The sequence below is a fragment of the Cervus canadensis genome, chromosome 5 (genome assembly GCF_019320065.1).
Source record: "Cervus canadensis isolate Bull #8, Minnesota chromosome 5, ASM1932006v1, whole genome shotgun sequence".
In the NCBI taxonomy this organism is placed as follows: Eukaryota; Metazoa; Chordata; class Mammalia; order Artiodactyla; family Cervidae; genus Cervus; species Cervus canadensis.
Genome location: NC_057390.1, coordinates 58,932,006 through 58,953,312, shown reverse-complemented (window position 1 = coordinate 58,953,312; position 21,307 = coordinate 58,932,006). Strand labels below are relative to the sequence as shown.

General features: G+C 37.5%; 1 protein-coding gene across 3 annotated transcripts in view; it reads left to right on the top strand.

Moving 5' to 3' along the window:
• The window catches only part of VPS54 (VPS54 subunit of GARP complex), a 109,961-nt gene that overhangs the window by 75,208 nt on the left and 13,446 nt on the right, over nucleotides 1–21,307 (top strand). For all 3 annotated transcript variants that reach the window (XM_043468876.1, XM_043468874.1, XM_043468877.1), the window contains 5 exons: nucleotides 405–492; nucleotides 1,054–1,175; nucleotides 1,286–1,366; nucleotides 17,008–17,115; nucleotides 19,145–19,239. In XM_043468876.1, the coding sequence (XP_043324811.1) occupies nucleotides 405–492; nucleotides 1,054–1,175; nucleotides 1,286–1,366; nucleotides 17,008–17,115; nucleotides 19,145–19,239 (494 nt within the window). The remainder of the gene's footprint in view (nucleotides 1–404; nucleotides 493–1,053; nucleotides 1,176–1,285; nucleotides 1,367–17,007; nucleotides 17,116–19,144; nucleotides 19,240–21,307) is intronic.

Genomic DNA, 21,307 nt, shown 5'->3' with positions numbered 1-21,307 from the left:
AAAGGCTTTATTTTTTCAAATACCTAATCTATCAATTAATTCTATCCCAAAGTTGTCATATTTTAGTACAGAAAGATTTTGTTATCCTTTTGAAAATAGGACTATCCAGTTACAATGACTAAAACAATGAGTTTTATGAATGCAAATTCAAGATTAATTTTTGAACAACTGATTTTTAGAATTTCTCAACTTTTTTCCTACCAGACTGTAAATACAGTTATTGGGAAACACCCTTTTTTTTTTCTGTCATTACATAAACAAACCCTAATTGCTCCTACTAGAAAAATTCATTTTGTTCTTGAGTAGGAGGAAAGAGGAATGTATTATTAGAATTAACACATTGCCAGCATATAAAGTGTAGTTTTTAATAAATTGTTGTTTTTTTCTCTTCCTTCCTTTGTTAGTACTTCAATTCAAGAAGTTGCCAGTTAGTTCTTGGAGCTGGTGCACTGCAAGTTGTTGGACTAAAAACAATAACTACAAAAAATCTGGGTATGGATTCTTGCATTTAATTTACATGCTGAGGCATTTCAGTGATGTCATTATACTTAGGTTTTTATTATATGTGGTGTTTTTGTGCCTCTAACCAAAGGCTCTAAAAGTAGCAGCTCTACTTTACTTTTTTTATGTATTACCATAATTGAAAAATAACTTCTGGAGAAATGTTACAAGGAATTTTTAGTCTAATAAATGTAAGCTATTAGAAGTTACACTACTGTTAAAAAATGTTAAAATATAATATGTATTAAGTACATAAGTGTGTATGGGGTAAAAGGTATCAATGTCATGAGAATCAGTTGTTGTCTTATCTTCTTCATGCCATTCTACCCACAACTTGAGTCCATTGGGAAAATTAGCATAATTCATTACATCATTCAGTACCAAATGATTTTCTTAAACAAAACGAAATATGTTGCTTTCTGTCACTGTGTTTTCCATTTATGTAGTAAACGTGGGTCTGTAGAAATTGATTTTTTACATAACTTGATCAGTAATTGAAGTCAGCTAATACCTTTTTTTCCTCCATGATATATCCATCTCCTGGATCTTCAGCTCTTTCTTCACGCTGTTTGCAGTTAATTGTGCACTACATTCCTGTGATCCGGGCTCATTTTGAAGCTCGACTGCAACCTAAGCAATACAGTATGCTTAGGCATTTTGATCATATCACTAAGGTACCTTTTCATGTGTTTTCTACTGGAGTTTCATAAATTTAACTCCTTAATTGTTAAGTATTCTAGATGTTTCCCAGGTCTTTAATGTACAATGTTATTTCTCATTGTAGGACTACCATGACCACATAGCTGAAATATCAGCTAAGCTTGTAGCGATAATGGATAGCTTATTTGACAAGCTGTTATCTAAGGTAATGATTTATGGAAATTATTAAGTTTTACTTAAAAGCATTGTGACTTTTCACAGTTAGTTCTAACAAGTCAAAATTCTTCAGGATTTAGGGAAAAACTCAAATGTTCAGATCACCCAAATAGTTGATCTTCATTTCCTAAGGGATTTGAGGATAGGGATGAGGGAAGATGATTTCAAAGATGAGAGAGACCCTTTATAGAAGTAATTTAATATTAGCTGCATTGAAAATTGTGTATCTTCTTCAAAACATATTTTAGTTGGAAAGACTTACAGAGATAGAATTGAGAAAATAAAGATCAAAGTAGGGAAAAAATTAAATTATTTGTGGCAAAGTGTGTTACTTTATTTTTTAGGCTAAAAAACAGAGCCTGAGGTGCTGGATTATTTCCATCATAGATATTCCGTTTCAGTATTTGTTTCTTATTTGCTTCCCATTCTAAATAGGTCATGAAAGTGAGCACTGTTTTCTAAAGAATTCTTAATTACACGGGGAAAGTATCTTCAGAAAAATGTCACTTAATCAGGCCTAGTCACTTTTGCCCTATCTCTCACTGTTTACTTTCCGTAAAATATTCAGTACATGTTTTAGAGAGAAAGCAGAAATCTCATAACTTGAGAGTTTGAAGCTTTGTTTAGTTTATACTTTTGCCCCAGAACATTTTTAGAGTAATCTTATAAAGCAAGGCACTTTGATATGCTTTTCCTTCTACTTGGATCCTTCAAATTCTGAGATGGCAAGAGCAGTAGACACATAAAAATTATAAAAAGACAAGATAAAGTGGTGCCTATTAATACACAAATCTTTGAAATTGACAGTGAGAGAGGAGTGATTAGAAAATAAGATTGAGTTTGTTTAATGTTTAGTTCTCAAACATTTTGGTCATAGGATCCCCTTTACATTCTTAAAAATAATTGAGGACCCCCAAATAGCTTTTGTTTATGCAGATATAGCTATCAGTGAGTACCATATTAGAAATTAAAACTAAAAAAATTTAAAACTCATCTAGGAAAATGATACTGATGAACCTGTTTGCAGGGCAATAATAGAGACACAGATGTAGAGAATGGATTTGACACAGTGGGGAAAAGAGAGGGTGGGGTGAATTGAGAGTAGCATTGAAATATATACATTACCATTTGTGAAATAGATAGTTGGTAGGAAGTTGCTATATAGCAGAGGGAGCTCAGCTTGGTGGTCTGTGACGACCTGGGAAGGGTGGGACAGGGGTGTCGGGGGGAGGCTCAGGAGGAAGGGGATATATGTATGTAGATGGCTGATTCATGTTGTTATATGACAGAAATTAGCATGACATTGTGGAGAAATTATCCTCCAAATAAAATTTTTTTAAAAAAGAATACTATAAACACACTCGACTAGACTTCAGAATTACATCACACGTCACCTAAAAGTTTCCAATATTCAATCATGAGAGTCTGAAAGTTAATTATAGTAATCTTACTATTACTATGAACATGGTTTTTGCCTCACATATTCCCTGAAAGAGCTTCTGACTCCCAGGAATCTCCAGACTGCACTTTGAGTAACTCTGGCATAGTTAGTAGATAACATATATGCTTTATGCTTCTCCTTTAAGAAACTTAAGGAATTTACAGTTGTGTGCAGACATACCTATATTATGCCCTCTAAATTTCTAGTTTTGTGTGGAGAAAAATTATTGTTTAGAAATTCTCCCATTTTCTTCATGGTTGTGAAATGCAAGCTAAATTCAAAAGCAGTTCCATTCCACCAGTTTCCTTTTTGATATATGACATTCTTCTGTGTACCAAAAGTCAATGAATAATGTATGTAACTACCCTAAGAAGTTTACCATCTAACACAGCAGAGGACTTAACACCTAACAATGTAGAGTAAAGTGAAAGTGAAAGTGTTAGTCATTCAGTTGAGTTCAACTCTTTGCGATCCCATGAACTGCAGCCTGCCAGGCTCTTCTGTCCATGGAATTCTACAGGCAAGAATACTGGAGTGGGTTGCCATTTCCTACTTCAGGGGATCTTCCTGACCCAGGGATAGAACCCAGATCTCCTGCATTGCAGGAAGATTCTTTACCATCTGAGCCACCAGGGTGATAATGTAGAGTAAAGTAAATGTTAAATAGTGAGACTAATGATGAGCTGGGGAATAGAATGAAGCAAATCCAAAAAATGCTGGTACTCTTAAAACCTTTACTTTATTCTATCAAGTCATCCAGAGTTTTTTAACAAGAATTGGGATTATGGCTAGACTTTTTCCTATAACAGTTTATTGCATTCTTTTTGGTAAAGAAATAATGTATGAACTTCCCATATATTTATCACCTGTATTTAACCATCATTAACATTTTTCTTTTTCTGTTAAAATATTTTGTAGTTAATTTGAGGCCCTGTAATATTTCATCCCTAAGTACTTAAGAATATATTTCTAAAAACTTAGGGAGGGATACTTTTTTATATATGACTATATATCATGTCTATATCAAACCAGCAAAATTAACAATAATTCCTTATTATCATCTAATACTTATTCCTATTTGAAACTTACCAATTGTCCTAAGATGTCGTTTTACAATAATTTGTTTGAACAAAAGCTTTTACATGATCTACATATTGTATTTGGTTATTATGCCTCTTAAGTCTTTTATAAACTTCAAACACCTCTCTCCCCATTTTGTATGTCTTTTTTTAATGTTAAAAATGTGCCTAGATGTTTGCAACTTTGTGTTTTCTTTACTGTCATCCCCACTGATGACTTTTCCTGTTCCCCTGACATGTTACATTTTCCCTGTATAGCACTCAGTCATTCCCTGTATAGCACTCAGTCATGTCCAACTGTTTGCAACCCCATGACTCAAGTCTACCAGTCTCCTCTGTCCTCAGGGATTCTCCAGGCAAGAATACTGGAGTGGGTTGCGACGCCCTGCTCAAGTCGCTCAGTCATGTCCAACTCTTTGTGACCCCATGGACTATACAATCCATGAAATTCTCTAGGCGAGAATACAGGAGTGAGTAGACGTTCTGTTCTCCAGAGGATCTTCCCAACCCAGGAATTGAGCCCAGGTCCCCCACATTGCAGGAGGATTCTTTACCAGCTGAGCCACAAGGGAATCCCTGTATCCCTGTATATCAAGTCTATATACCACTCCTGCTCTACTTGCTTCCGTGGGTTTCCCAGGAGTTTGGTCCAGTTTTTAATTCATTCCAAAATAGCAGAGTGTTTGATTTGGGTTAGTCTCTCAATTTTTAGCTTTTCATTTTCTTACCTGGAATTTTAATTTGGGGAAAGAGGAATAGCATAGTAATAAAATATAGGTTGATTCTAAGAAACTAAGAAGTAAGGGTACCTTTCCTTGGGCAGAATAAAACATTAACATCTGATGATACTACTGGCTAGACTAATGTTCCAGCCACTATTAATTCATGTTGAGTTAAATTGTGTTAGATTAACAGAGATCCGCAAAAGTGAAGAAACGTTTTATCTGGTCCTCAAATAGTAAAATATATAGTAGGATAATTATATCAGTAACTATTACAGGAGGTAGATTATATAAAGTATCATAATAAAGTAAGGAAATAATTCAGTGCTGTTGAAGCTTTTAATGTTTTGAAAGACATGGTTGTCAACTGGGGAATGAGGTCTGGGAAAGCTTTATGGATGAGGCATGGATATAAATTTTGCTTTTCACGATTAGAGTGGGCTTCCCTGGTGGCTTGGTGGTAAAGAATCCACTTGCTGATGCAGGAGACACAGGTTCAGTCCCTGGGTTGGGAAGATCCCCTGGAGAAGGAGACGGCAACCGATTGCAGTATTCTTGCCCAGGAAATCCCGTGGACAGAGGAACCTGGCAGGCTACAGATGGTTGCAAAAGAGTCGGACATGACTTAGCGACTAAACAACAACCATTAGAGCAGATTAAGTTGAGGCAAAGAGATACACTGAGGTTCACAGTGTGAGCAGACATGTTGATTGGAATCATAAGAAGTAAGTTTAGTGTCAGGTTTTGGAGTTAGGTAGACCTAAGTTCAAATTCCATGTTTGTCATGCATGAGCCACTGAAGAACCTTCGGCAAATTCTTAATTTATTTAGGCCTCAGTTTCTATCTCTAAATGGGGATAATAATAAAAATCTCATAAAGATGTAGTGAGGATTTATGAGATAATATATGTGGAGCACTTTTCTTTTTATCATATCTTTGTATCTGACTAGAGCCAGTTCCAGTAAACATTGACTGCTAATGCCTTTGCTGTTCTTTTTAATAATAACAAAAGTAAGTAATTCCATATAACTAATGTATTAGGGTGGGTAAGCCTAAGAGTAGAGTGGGAGATATGTTGGAAAGATAGTAGAGGTGGGTCACTGGTAGTCAAAGTATTTGTGTAAATACTTTGAATATATTGATGGTGGCATAGAAATGTAAAAATTTTTTTTTTCTTTTCCATTTATTTTTATTAGTTGGAGGCTAATTACTTTACAATATTGTAGTGGGTTTTGCTATACATTGACATGAATCAGCCATGGATTTACATGTGTTCCCCATCCCGATCCCCGCTCCCACCTCCCTCTCCACCCGATCCCTCTGGGTCTTCCCAGTGCACCAGCCCCAAGCACTTGTCTCATGCATCCAACCTGGGCTGGTGATCTGTTTCACCCTTGATAATATACATGTTTTTTGATGCTGTTTCTCTCAAAAACATCCCACCCTCGCCTTCTCCCACAGAGTCCAAAAGTCTGTTCTGTACATCTGTGTCTCTTTTTCTGTTTTGCATATAGGGTTATCATTACCATCTTTCTAAATTCCATATATATGCGTTAGTATACTGTATTGGTCTTTATCTTTCTGGCTTACTTCACTCTGTATAATGGGCTCCAGTTTCATCCATCTCATTAGAATTGATTCAAATGAATTCTTTTTAATGGCTGAGTAATATTCCATGGTGTATATGTACCACAGCTTCCTTATCCATTCATCTGCTGATGGGCATCTAGGTTGCTTCCATGTCCTGGCTATTATAAACAGTGCTGCGATGAACATTGGGGTGCACGTGTCTCTTTCAGATCTGGTTTCCTCAGTGTGTATGCCCAGAAGTGGGATTGCTGGGTCATATGGCAGTTCTATTTCCAGTTTTTTAAATCTCCACACTGTTTTCCATAGTGGCTGTACTAGTTTGCATTCCCACCAACAGTGTAAGAGGGTTCCCTTTTCTCCACACCCTCTCCAGCGTTTATTGCTTGTAGACTTTTGGATAGCAGCCATCCTGACTGGCGTGTAATGGTACCTCATTGTGGTTTTGATTTGCATTTCTCTGATAATGAGTGATGTTGAGCATCTTTTCATGTGTTTGTCAGCCATCTGTATGTCTTCTTTGGAGAAATGTCTGTTTAGTTCTTTGGCCCATTTTTTGATTGGGTCATTTATTTTTCTGAAATTGAGCTGCAGGAGTTGCTTGTATATTTTTGAGATTAATCCTTTGTCTGTTGCTTCGTTTGCTATTATTTTCTCCCAATCTGAGGGCTGTCTTTTCACCTTGCTTATAGTTTCCTTTGTTGTGCAAAAGCTTTTAAGTTTCATTAGGTTCCATTTGTTTATTTTTGCTTTTATTTCCAATATTCTGGGAGGTGGGTCATAGAGGATCCCGCTGTGTCAGAGAGTGTTTTGCCTATGTTCTCCTCTAGGAGTTTTATAGTTTCTGGTCTTAACATTTAGATCATTAATCCATTTTGAGTGTATTTTTGTGTATGGTGTTAGAAAGTGTTCTAGTTTCGTTCTTTTACAAGTGGTTGACCAGTTTTCCCAGCACCACTTGTTAAAGAGGTTGTCTTTTTTTCCATTGTATATCCTTGCCTCCTTTGTCGAAGATAATGTGTCCATAGGTTTGTGGATTTATCTCTGGGCTTTCTATTCTGTTCCGTTGATCTATATTTCTGTCTTTGTGCCAGTACCACACTGTCTTGATGACTGTGGCTTTGCAGTATAGTCTGAAGTCAGGCAGGTTGATTCCTCCAGTTCCATTCTTCTTTCTCAAGATTACTTTGGCTATTCGAGGTTTTTTTGTATTTCCATACAAATTGTGAAATTATTTGTTCTAGCTCTGTGAAAAATACTGTTGGTAGCTTGATAGGGATTGCATTGAATCTATAGATTGCTTTGGGTAGTATAGTCATTTTGACAATATTGATTCTTCCAATCCATGAACATAGTATGTTTCTCCATCTGTTTGTGTCCTCTTTGATTTCGTTCATCAGTGTTTTATAGTTTTGTATGTATAGGTCTTTTGTTTCTTTAGGTAGATATACTCCTAAGTATTTTATTCTTTTTTTTTTGCAATGGTGAATGGTATTGTTTCCTTAATTTCTCTTTCTGTTTTCTCACTGTTAGTGTATAGGAATGCAAGGGATTTCTGTGTGTTAATTTTATATCCTGCAATTTTACTGTATTCGTTGATTAGATCTAGTAATTTTCTGGTAGAATCTTTAGGGTTTTCTATGTAGAGGATCATGTCATCTGCAAACAGCAAGAGTTTCACGTCTTCTTTTCCTATCTGGATTCCTTTTACTTCTTTTTCTGATCTGATTGCTGTGGCCAAAACTTCCAACACTATGTTGAATAGTAGTGGTGAGAGTGGGCACCCTTGTCTTGTTCCTGATTTTAGGGGAAATGCTTTCAATTTTTCACCTTTGAGGGTAATGCTTGCTGTAGGTTTGTCATTTATAGCTTTTATTATGTTGAGGTATGTTCCTTCTATTCCTGCTTTCTGGAGAGTTTTAATCATAAATGGATGTTGAATTTTGTCAGATGCTTTTTCTGCATCTATTGAGATAATCATATGGCTTTTATCTTTCAATTTGTTAATGTGGTGTATTACATTGATTGATTTGCAGATATTAAAGAATCCTTGCATTCCTGGGATAAAGCCCACTTGGTCATGATGTATGATCTTTTTAATATATTGTTGGATTCTGTTTGCTAGAATTTGTTAAGGATTTTTGCATCTATGTTCATCAGTGATATTGGCCTGTAGTTTTCTTTTTTTGTGGTATCTTGGTCTGGTTTTGGAATTAGGGTGATGGTGGCCTCATAGAATGAGTTTGGAAGTTTACCTTCTTCTGCAATTTTCTGGAAGAGTTTGAGTAAGATAGGTGTTAGCTCTTCTCTAAATTTTTGGTAGAATTCAGCTGTGAAGCCATCTGGTTCTGGGCTTTTGTTTGCTGGAAGATTTTTGATTACAGTTTCGATTTCCTTGCTTGTGATGGGTCTGTTAAGGTCTTCTATTTCTTCCTGGTTCAGTTTTGGAAGGTTATACTTTTCTAAGAATTTGTCCATTTCATCCAAGTTGTCCATTTTATTGGCATAGAGCTGCTGGTAGTAGTCTCTTATGATCTTTTGTATTTCAGTGTTGTCTGTTGTGATCTCTCCATTTTCATTTCTAATTTTGTTAATTTGGTTCTTCTCCCTTTGTTTCTTAATGAGTCTTGCTAACGGTTTGTCAATTTTGTTTATTTTTTCCAAAAACCAGCTTTTAGCTTTGTTGATTTTTGCTATGGTCTCTTTAGTTTCTTTTGAATTTATTTCTGCCCTAATTTTTAAGATTTCTTTCCTTCTTCTAACCCTGGGGTTCTTCATTTCTTCCTTCTCTAGTTGCTTTAGGTGTAGAGTTAGGTTATTTATTTGACTTTTTTCTTGTTTCTTGAGGTAAGCCTGTAATGCTATGAACCTTCCCCTTAGCACTGCTTTTACGGTGTCCCATAGGTTCTGGGTTGTTTGTGTTTTCATTTTCATTCGTTTCTATGCATATTTTGGTTTCTTTTTTGATTTCTTCTATGATTTGTTGGTTATTCAGAAGCGTGTTATTTAGCCTCCATATGTTTCAATTTTTAATAATGTTTTTTCCTGTAATTGAGATCTAATCTTACTGCACTGTGGTCAGAAAAGATGACTGGAATGATTTCAACTTTTTTGAATTTCCCATGGCTAGATTTATGGCCCAGGATGTGATCTATTCTGAAGAAGGTTCCATGTGCACTTGAGAAAAAGGTGAAATTGATTGTTTTGGGGTGAAATGTCCTATAGATATCAGTTAGGTCTAGCTGGTCCATTGTGTCATTTGAAGTTTGTGTTTCCTTGTTAATTTTCTGTTTAGTTGATCTGTCCATAGTTGTGAGTGGGGTATTAAAGTCTCCCACTATTATTGTGTTACTATTAATTTCCTCTTTCATACTTGTTAGCGTTTGCGTTACATATTGCGGTGCTCCTATGTTGGGTGCATATATATTTATCATTGTTATATCTTCTTCTTGGATTGATCCCTTGATAATTATGTAGTGTCCTTCTTTGTCTCTTTTCATAGCCTTTATTTTAAAGTCTATTTTATCTGATATGAGTATTGCGACTCCTGCTTTCTTTTGGTCTCCGTTTGCGTGAAATATTTTTTTCCAGCCCTTCACTTTCAGTCTGTATGTGTCCCTTGTTTTGAGGTGGGTCTCTTGTAGACAGCATATATAGGGGTCTTGTTTTTGTATCCATTCAGCCAGTCTTTGTCTTTTGGTTGGGGCATTCAACCCATTTACATTTAAGGTAATTATTGATAGGTGTGGTCCCGTTGCCATTTACTTTGTTGTTTTGGGTTCACGTTTATACAACCTTTATGTGTTTCCTGTCTAGAGAAGATCCTTTAGCATTTCTTGAAGAGCTGGTTCGGTGGTGCTGAATTCTCTCAGCTTTTGCTTGTCTGTAAAGCTTTTGAATTCTCCTTCATATCTGAATGAGATCCTTGCTGGGTACAGTAATCTAGGTTGTAGGTTATTCTCTTTCATTACTTTAAGTATGTCCTGCCATTCCCTTCTGGCCTGAAGGGTTTCTATTGATAGATCATCTGTTATCCTTATGGGAATCCCTTTGTGTGTTATTTGTTGTTTCTCCCTTGCTGCTTTTAATATTTGTTCTTTGTGTTTGATCTTTGTTAATTTGATTAATATGTGTCTTGGGGAGTTTCACCTTGGGTTTGTCCTGTTTGGGACTCTCTGGGTTTCTTGGACCTGTGTAACTATTTCCTTCCCCAATTTAGGGAAGTTTTCAGCTATTATCTCCTCGAGTATTTTCTCATGGCCTTTCTTTCTGTCTTCTTCATCTGGGACTCCTATGATTCAAATGTTGGGGTGGTTCACATTGTCCCAGATGTCCCTGAGCTTGTCCTCATTTCTTTTGATTCTTTTTTCTTTTTTCCTCTCTGCTTCATTTATTTCCATCATTTTATCTTCTACCTCACTTACCCTATCTTCTGTCTCTGTCATTCTACTCTTGGTTCCCTCCAGAGTGTTTTCCATCTCATTTATTGCATTATTCATTTTTAATTGACTCTTTTTTATTTCTCCTAGGTCCTTATTAAACATTTCTTGCATCTTCTCAATCTTTGTCTCCAGGCTATTTATCTGTAACTCCATTTTGTTTTCAAGATTTTGGGTCATTTTTATTATCATTATTCTAAGTTCTTTTTCAGGTAGATTCCCTATCTCCTCCTCTTTTGTTTGACTTGGTGGGCATTTTTCATGTTCCTTTACCTGTTGGGTATTTCTCTGCCTTTTCCTCTTGTTTAGATTGCTGTGTCTGGAGTGGGCTTTCTGTATTCTGGTGGTCTGTGGTTCCTTTTTATTGTGGAGGTTTCACCCAGTGGATGGGGTTGGATGATTGGCTTGTAAAGTTTTCCTGGTTAGGGAAGCTTGCATTGGTGTTCTGGTGCGTGGAACTGGATTTCTTCTCTCTGGAGTGCAATGGAGTGTCCAGGAGTGAGTTTTGAGATGGGTCTATGTGTTAGGTGTGACTTTGGGCAGCCAGTATGTTGACCCTCGGGGCTATGTTCCTGCATTTCTGGAGAAATTACGTGGTATGTCTTGCTCTGGAACTTATTGGCTCTTGGGTGGTGGTTGGTTTCAGTGTAGGCATGGAGGCTTTTGGATGATCTCTTATTACTTAATGTTCCCTGTAGTCAGGAGTTTTCTGGTGTTCTCAGGTTTTGGACTTAAGTCTCCTGCCTCTGGATTTCAGGCTTCCAGTAGTCTCAAGACTTCTCCAACTATACAGCACTGATAATAGAACTTCTAGGTTAATGGTGAAAAGATTCTCCACCGTGAGGGACACAGAGAGGTTCACAGAGTTACATGAAGAAGAGGAGAGGGAGGAGGGAGATAGAGATGAGCAGGAGGAGAAAAAGGGGGAAAAAGGAGGAGTAAAAGGGGGACTCAAGAGGAGAGAGACAGATCTACGCAGTTCTGTGTTCCCAAAGTGTTCTCCGTAGCCCAGACACCCACAGAGATTCACAGGATTGGATTGGGAAGAGAAGGGGGAGGGAGGAAATAGAGGTGATCTGAGGGAGAAAACAGAGAGTCAAGATTGGGAGAGAGTAATCAACACACTCCTGAGTAAAAATGGGTACTGAAGATTGTATTCTTAAATGTCCAATATTGATATCCAATACTGAAAAACAAACATTAAAAATCTAGAGTAGAGGTTAGACTCTTAAAAATACAACATTAAAAACAAAACCACAAAAAATTTTAGAAATATATATGAAGTTCAGTTTAAAAATAGGGCCTCTTCTTTTTTTTTTTTGCAAGGTTATAGTGAAATGAAATTGAAAATTAAGGAGTAGTAGAGGAGTAATAGAGGACTTTAAAAGAAAATAAGAGAAAAAAAATTTTTTTTCTAAATAAAAAAATAGTAAAAATATATGAAAATGAATATGAAAGTTAAGGAGTAATGGAGGAGTAATAGGGAATTTTAAAAGAAAGTAAACGAGAAAAAATTTAAAAAAAAATTGTTTTAAAGTAAAAGTAAAAATATATCTAGGAATTTCTCTGGAGCTGTTGCAGTCAGTGTGGGTTTGGTTCAGTTTCAGATAGCTCCTCGTTCCAGCTTACACCTCTCGATATCTATAGGCCCCTTCCGGTGTAGTCGGTGTTACCTACAGGGATTTTAATCTGTTGCAGCGGTCACTTCTGAAGCGGTTCCCTTTGTTTATTTGGCTTCTGTTTGCCGGTCTGTTCAGAGCCTCATTTCCGCCCTGACACAGGCGGGCGGAGGTGGACTCTTGTTTATGTTCGCTTGTTCATTTGTACTGCGATGAGGGAGGGGCGCTGCAGACAAATGTCACTGGCCTGTGTGGGGAGCACTCGCAGTGTTCCGGCCACACTGGGTTTGCCCCCGCTCACGGATGTGTACTTTCCCTGTCTACACTGCTCAGGCTCCCGGCTGCTCTATATGGAGCAGGCCCTGCGTTGCGTGCGGTTCCAGTTTTCGGGTTCTCTACAAAAGCGCGGACTCGGTTGGGCCTGCGTTTTGTGCCTTCCCCGGTCCCCCGAGCAGCTCAGGCAGCCAGGAGCTTGACGGGCGCACTCTCCTCGGGTGCAACGTTCCTTATCCCCTCCGCAGTCCCAGCCTCAGTTTCCCCGCGCTGGTCGGGTGCGCCTTGTGACTGATTTCGGGAGCTGGCCTCTAGCCGCGACCTTCCCAGCGGATGTCGACCATCCAGAATCTCAGGAAGTCTTTGGTTAGAGACTGGAAGCGTGTTGGCAATTTGGTAGGGGGTGCCTTCTCTGGGGCCGAGTTTGCCCCCTTTCCCCTCCCCCCTGCCTCCTGCCTCCCGCGGGGGATGGGCCGGTCCGCAGCTGGCTAGCTCTCCTCTGGAATTGCTCAGTCCCTTTGTTCTGTGAACGGCCGGTTAATTTTCTCTCTCACTCTTGCTGTCCCACAGTTTAAGTTGATATCTCTCGTTAGCTCCCTCCGATTGCCCTCAGGGCATTCCGGCCCTAAGCAATGCCTCCTGCTCCTCTCCGTTCAGCCCCCACTTGCTGGTGGCGGATGCAGGCGTCTGAGGTACTTTTCTGCTGGGAGTTGCTTTTAGGCATGTAATCTGTGGGTTTTATTTATTTTTCCTCCCAGTTAGGTTGCCCTCCGAGATTCGAAAACCCTCCAGACCCGCCAATGCTAGGGTTTCCTGGTGTTTGGAAACTTCCTCTATTACGACTCCCTTCACAGGACGGGTCTCTGTCCCTAGCTCTTTTGTCTCTCTTTTTATCTTTTATATTTTGTCCTACCTCCTTTCTAAGACGATGGGCTGCTTTTCTGGGGCCTGATGTCTCCTGCTAGCGGTCAGAAGGTGTTTTGTGAAGTTTGCTCAGCGTTCAGATGTTCTTTCGATGAATTTGTAGGGGAGAAAGTGGTCTCCTCATCCTATTCCTCTGCCATCTTAGCTCCTCCTCTGCCAGAAATGTAAAACTTTATGGTAAATTTATTAAAAAAAACTGCCAAATGATTTTCTGAAATGACTATACAGTTTCGTGATGTATAAGACTTCTGGATACTCTTTGTCTTCACCAGCTCTTTATGTTGTCTCTGTTTTAACATTAGTCTTCTAGTGGGTCTGCATTGAGTGATATCTCATTGTGGTTTTAATTTCTGTAATGACTAGTATGTTGAGTATCTTTTCATGTGTTGGTTTGTCATCTGCACTTTATCTCTGGCAGTATTTTGGTTGTTACAGTTTTGTGTGGGATGGTACTAGTCATTAGTGAGGAGAGACTGATGCTGCTGAATATCCTGCAATACCCAGGATGGCCCCCACAACAAAAAATTTTCTAGCTCAAAATAGTAACTAATGTGTAAAATAATTTGAAAGTATAATTGGTGAGACTTAGTCACTGATTCAATACAAGGAAAACAAAGAAAAGAAGGAGTTAAAAACTTAAGTTGGAGATTTCAAGTCTGTGTGACCAGGAGGATGGTAATATTGGTAATAGTAATTGAAACAGGTAAGAGAGCAGGTTTGGGAAAGCTCATGGTAAGCTCAAATGTGGATTGGAGTATGTAATGAATGTAATAAAGGGGAGCATGTAATAAAGTGGTTCATATCTAGAGGTATATTAGAAGTCATGGGATTGAACAACACTGACAAGAACAAAGTGAGGAAGATAAGAGAGGATTAATATTAAAGTTGCTTTGCACTTGGGAGACAGGACCTGGAAGAGGGAAGGTTAGGAGGAAGGAACGGGGAAAGCATTGTCCTGCACCAGGATGACGTTTCCAGTGGGATGTTGTGTGAAATACTGCAGAGAAATGAGGAAGGGGAACTAAAAGAGTTATTAAATTTGGAAATTAGGACCTCTTTAGTAATTTTTTTCCAGAGAGAAATTTCAGAAGATTGTTTATGGTAGAGGGAAGATTGTTTGGATGGTGGCAAGAACCAAAGTTTAAAGGTTGAGAATAAAAAAGTACAGTATCAAGATTAAATGATTGAAGCCATGTATGGTAAAAGTCATACAGAAAGAATACTATTTTGAGGGAAAGCAGTGATGAATGAAAGTTTTGAGGGGTATACTAGTTTACTAGGGCTGCCATAACATTCCCACAGAGTAAGGGGCTTAGAACAAGAAGTGCATTGTCTTGTAGTATTTGGAGGATAGAAATCCCGAATCAAAGTGTCCCCAGAACATGCTTCCTCTGAAGGCTCTAACAGAGAAAACTTCCTTGCCTCTTTCTAGCTTCAGGTGCTTGCTGTCAGTTGTTGGCATTCCTTGACTTGTAGATCCATCACTTCAGTCCCTGCCTCTGTCTTCACATGACCATATTCCCTCTGTGTGTTTCTATGTCTAAGTGTCCCTCTCCTTTCTTTTATAAAAATACCAGTCAGTGGATTTAGGGCCCACTCAAATCCAGTATTACCTTAGGATGCTCTAAGTGGACATGAATCTTGGGGGGATATAATTCAACCCAGGACATGGGGGTAATTAAGATAAGGGGATTTTGCCATTGTGAGATTATTTCATAACCACTAGGATGGCTAAAATAAGGACAGTAACAAGTATTGGAGAGAATATGGAGAAATTGGAACCCTCATACATTGCTGGGTGGAATTGTAAAGTGGTACAGCCACTTTGGAAAACATTTTGCATTTCCTCAAAAGGTTGAACATGGAGTTACCATATGACCCAGTAATTCTACTTCAAGAGAATTGATAACATCTGTCTACACAGAAATTTGTACATGAATGTTCATAAAGTTATTATTCATAATAGCCAAAAAGTAGAAATGGCCCAAATGTCTATTAACTGATGACTGGATTAACTATGATTTATTCATGCAATGGAATATCATACAGCCATAAAAGGATGATGTACTTGATGCAACATGGACGAACCTTTGAAAGCATGCTAAGTGAAAGAAGCCAGTCACAAAAGCGATATGCTATATGATTCCATTAGTGATTAGTGGTTGCCAGGAACTGAGGAGAAGGAGGAATGGGGAGTGCCTGCTAATGGATATGGGGTTTCTTTTTGGGTTGATGGAAGTGTTTGTAAATTAGTGGTGATGGTTGTATAGCTATGAGTTTACTAAAAAGCAGTTAATTGTACACTTTAAAGGGGTGAATTTTATGGTATACAAATTATATCTTAGAGCTGTTAATAAAAAAAGAAAAGGGGATATTTGATTTACTGTAGGCTGAAGAGAGACAAATCGTTGAGGGGTCACAAGGTTGCTTGGTCCAGTCACATGATAACTTTTACATGGTTCTACTACCACGGTATATTGGAACTCATCATTTTAATAAACTATGTAAGATTAGTGCATCTAAAATATAGTTATTTGGCCCAAATTTGTCTTAAAAATGAAAATGATGTATAATTTAAACTGTGAACTCTATAATATGGGCCAAAATGTGATTATCTCAATCATACCAGTGTACTGTTCCAGATATAAGAATAATAAATGAATTTACCTAATTAAAAATTTTTAGTATAGATACTTGAAAATTAGGATAAACATGATTACAATATTGACCCACCTATGAAAGAGAAAGAACATTTTAGTTCTACCAGTTATACTGATTTCAGATATGACCACTTTGAACACATTCTTAAAATCATGTTTAAAAAACAAACTTAATTTGAAGGGCCTACTTTAATGATTCATTATTCTATATTGAGCCAGAATAGTAGCTAATATTTTTGAGTACTTCCTTTGTATCACACACAGTTTTGAGTTCTTATGAACCATCTTTTAAAATCCTCAGGAAAAGCCCTTTGAGATATAGAGAAATATCTCACCTAATACAGAGAAGTAACTCACCCAGTCTCACATAGCTAAGAATTTTAAGAGTTGGAATTTGAATGCAAGCAGTCCATCTTTAGGGCTTCCCAGGTTGCGCCATGGTAAAGAATCTGCCTATCAATGCAGGAGACACAAGAGATGCAAGTTCCGTGTCTGAATCGAGATCCCCTGGAGTAAGGAATGGTAACCCACTGCAGTATTCTGGCCTGGAATATTCCATGGACAAAGGAGCCTGGCGGGCTACAGTCCATGGGGTCGCAAAGAGTCAGACCATGACTGAGTAACACATCACACGCCCATCTTAAGAAGGGAAGCAGTCTGTGTTCTTAGCCACTAAATTATGCTGGCTGTCTCAAAGTAGATTAGAATTTTTGATGAAAAATTTTTAAGATTTGCATGAGTAGCACAGAATATAGTTGAAGTGTAAGCTTCAACTCTATCAGAGTTAGATGTGTAAGGGCAGAAAATAATATGTTTTAGGGAACAGTGGGGATAGTATACATTACAGAGGACATGAATATAATTCTCATTATTTTTCCCTGCCAGTATGAAGTGAAAGCTCCCGTTCCTTCTGCCTGTTTCAGGAATATTTGTAAGCAAATGGCAAAAATGCATGAAGCTATATTTGATCTGCTTCCTGAAGAACAAACGCAAGTGAGTAGTAATTCCTAAAACTATTATATATAACATAATATGCATGCAGAATTGAAGTGTTTTTATGTACTTTTGACACATGTAAGCTTAGTTCATGTTACAATATGATCATTATTATTTTTTCCCAGTTGTTATATTGACTTGTGGAACATGGATAGAAATTTCTGATTTCAGAACCCTCCTTGCCCCGACAGGCCAGAGCAGTGGTAGCTTTGCTCTGTGGTCAGCCATTCTAAAAAGCAGATTTTCATTTGTCCTTTGGGTCATCAGAGGTCCCAGATTCTACCAACATCATTTATTACATTATTAGTTTGAAAATCAGGGTTGTTTAGCATTTATCAATGAATAGTAGAATAAGTTATACACTGATTATAATCCAAATTGGATAGGGAAGGAATTACTGATGGACTTAATAACTCAATCAGTATACATTAATGTTTGTTAGGTCAGCATAAATGGTGTGTAGTAGGCACAAATCAGGAAAAATAGCAAAATGGGTAGTCTTTAGCATCTCTTACCTATGAAGTATCCATCCTCTGCCACTACTGTTTTCCCTACACCATCATCAGTGTTTTCTCCACTTTTCCACGACATTCCTACCCCTGACTTTCCTCAATTCCGTTTCCTAGTAGTACTTTAAAGGTTCCAGTACTTCTTTTTTTTCAGTCTTCTTTATCCACCTTAGTTTGTTCCCTTTATACCAGGTGATCTCATTCAAACCTAGTTGTATTTAGGGTCGGGAAGATCCCCTGGAGGAGGGCATGGCAACCCACTCCAGTATTCTTGCCTGGAGAATCCCATGGACAGAGGCACCTGGAGGACTGCAGTCCATGGGGACACGACTGAAGTGACTTAACAAACACACAGTGTTATAATTAATACAAGCCTAGTTGTTACATGACTAATGATCTTAGCTTTCACTGGAGTTTTTGCTCTTCAGACACATTTCTTGTTTCAGTTTGTCTCTGATTGGCTGAGTGCATGGCATCGATACTTGGGAGCAAAGTGTAGGTTTTGTAGTGTCTCTTCCCCACTTTTGCTTCTGCTGGTCTCCTTTTCCACACCACCTTGAACTTCCATCTTACACTAGCTATTACCATCTTCTCATGTTTTCGTAGGTTTTCATTCATCATACTAACTTTATGAATACATATTATCCGCCATCTTTGGGGCTCACTGAGGACTTAGGAGGAGCTTTGAGATACGGAGCACCCACTAGGGTCTCTCTTTTCCTTTCTCAGTCTTCCTAGTCAAACCATCCTTTTCATTCCACATGCAAGATCCCTTACCTCTGACATTCTGACCTTCTGAATTTGCCCTCTGAGTTCTAATTCTGGAGCAAGACTTAGCCAGGTCAGTGAGCTGAATACACAGGTATTTCATATATTTTTATCTGCATCTTCATTTAAAGTGAACTCTTTTCAAACCTTGGCACAAAGTATAGATTTTATGTAATCACTGTCATTCGAGTACCAGTGACTCCATAAAACTTTTCCATAGATGACTTTATATATTTTTGTCATTGAAAATATATTTCACAAAATTGTTTCCATAGATTAGTTTTGTATAATTTCAGGTCAGGCATTTCCCAAAGAAGTACTGGGCCATTGCATTAAAAATTTGCAAATGGAGCAATAAAATACTTCCAAGTAATTTAGAAGGGTAACAGTAGCCTTCCTTTACCATTGTGACTTTTTTCTCTGTCAGGTTCCTAGTTAATTGCAGAATTCTCCATCTTTTCTCTATTCTTTTTACCTGTATGGTTCATCCCATTTACATATTCCAGAAGACTTTTAAGGGGCAGAAAGGCAGTAGTAAATCGTATCACTAAAAGGAGTGCTGCTAAAAAGGGCAAAAGAGCTTTTATCCAACTAAGCAGAAAAACTATACTGAAATAGTAATTCCATACTTTCAGAGGAGGATTTTAAAAGTATATGCCAAAGCAAAAAATTTTCTCCAAATAATACTAATTACTTATGTCTTCTGTGTCGGTAGAGCTTTAAGAAACTTAGTTTTGTTTCTTTTTCAGATGTTATTTTTAAGAATTAATGCAAGTTACAAACTCCACTTGAAAAAGCAGTTATCTCACTTAAATGTGATAAATGATGGAGGACCTCAAAATGGGTATGTTTTCAACATATTTTTACCACATACTCTGATATTGAGTTGTTTGATTAGTTTTTCTTCATTATGCTGTCCTTTACCACTATAATCTTGCCAGGGCCCCATAGTTGTAAAATCAGCAATCTTTTGCCTTTTTTTTTTTTTTTTGCCTCTGTGGTTGTGCTGTATCTCTATATCTATCTGTCTGTTTATGTTAAAGTGTTTTATAAATGGTCAATTAGTTAACTGCCCTTATATGTCTACTTTGAGGCAGTGTGCATTAGTAGCACCTCCTTAGGTCACCCAGTAGTCTTCAGCTGTCCAGACAAAACTTAAAGTCCTACTTTGTACCTGTATGACCATGACAAAGTCACTTAAACTCTGTGCCTTATGTATGAAATGAGAGTGTTAAAATCTCTTCAATTCCTCCACCGGGTTACAAAAAATAATGTGTATATATTTTCTTGTAAGCCACTGAACAAATTTTATGTATTATTGATAAAATAAAATGACATATAAAACACAAGATTTAGAATCAGAAAACTTGGGTTAAGTTTGGCCACTTACTAGCTCTGTAACTGAGCAAGTCACTTAATCTCTCTGAGCCTTAATATTTCTTATATTGGGAATGATAAAAAGTTCTGTCACAGAATTTTTGTTAAGAGCAATGTAGGTTAGGATATGAATTTAAAGATTATATAAAATACAAGGCACTGATTATATAAGTTACACCTTAGTATGATTTCTGTACTTTGTTACCTGTTCATGGATTTTTAGAAATGGAATATTTTTTTCCCCATTAAAGGCATTTCAGGCTTAAATTTCAAACTTACAGGGACAAACGTAAAAACCATATTTTGGAATCAGAAGTTGGTTTTGCCCTTAAAAAAAAAAAGAAGTATGTTTGACCCTTGAACAAGGTAGGGAAGGGAGTTAGGTGTGCTGCCCTCTAGCAGTTGAAAAATTCGAGAATAACTTAAGGACCTGGCCCTCCATATACAGGGTTTCTCTGTATCCACAATTCCACATCCACAGATTCAACCAACTGCAGATCATATAATGCTCTAATATTTCCTATTTTTAAAATATGGACCCACGCAGTTAAAACCTGTGATGTTGGAGAATACAGTAAATTGATTTTGCAGAAAACTATTTATAAGCTTCAAACTGCTGAATTTGTTCGCCAGGCTGAATTTAAGAGGTTTATGCAAAAATCTGATTTTCTTTTGATTATTACCTGTTTCTTCTTTTTTTAAAGAATTTTTTTTCAAAAATTTCAAAGCCACAGAAAAGTTTAATGACAGTATAATGAATACCAAATATCTCTCAGACACTATTCAAAGAAACCTAATACTATTTTAAAGTCCCATTCCTCTCATACATTCCTACTTTAATTCCCATAACCAAATCTTGCTAGTTGGTTGTTTTCAGACCAGTAGATCTGAAGCACCCAAATTAATTCATCACCTGTTATTTTCTTTTTTTTTTTTTTTTTTAATTTTTTTATTAGTTGGAGGCTAATTACTTCACAACATTTCAGTGGGTTTTGTCATACATTGATATGAATCAGCCATAGATTTACACATATTCCCCATCCCGATCCCCCTTCCCACCTCCCTCTCCACCCGATTCCTCTGGGTCTTCCCAGTGCACCAGGCCCGAGCACTTGTCTCATGCATCCCACCTGGGCTGGTGATCTGTTTTACCATAGATAATATTCATGCTGTTTTCTTTGAAAACTCCCACGTACCTTCTGCCACGAGAGTTCAAAGTTCTGTTTCTTATTTCGTGTCCTCTTTTTCTGTTTTGGCATATAGGCTTATCGTTATGCACCTTTCTAATTTCCATATATATGTGTTAGTATGCTGTAATGTTCTTTATCTTTCTGGCTTACTTCACTCTGTATAATGGGCTCCAGGTTCATCCATCTCATTAGAACTGATTCAAATGAATTCTTTTTAACGGCTGAGTAATATTCCATGGTGTATATGTACCACAGCTTCCTTATCCATTCATCTGCTGATGGGCATCTAGGTTGCTTCCATGTCCTGGCTATATAAACAGTGCTGCGATGAACATTGGGGTGCAC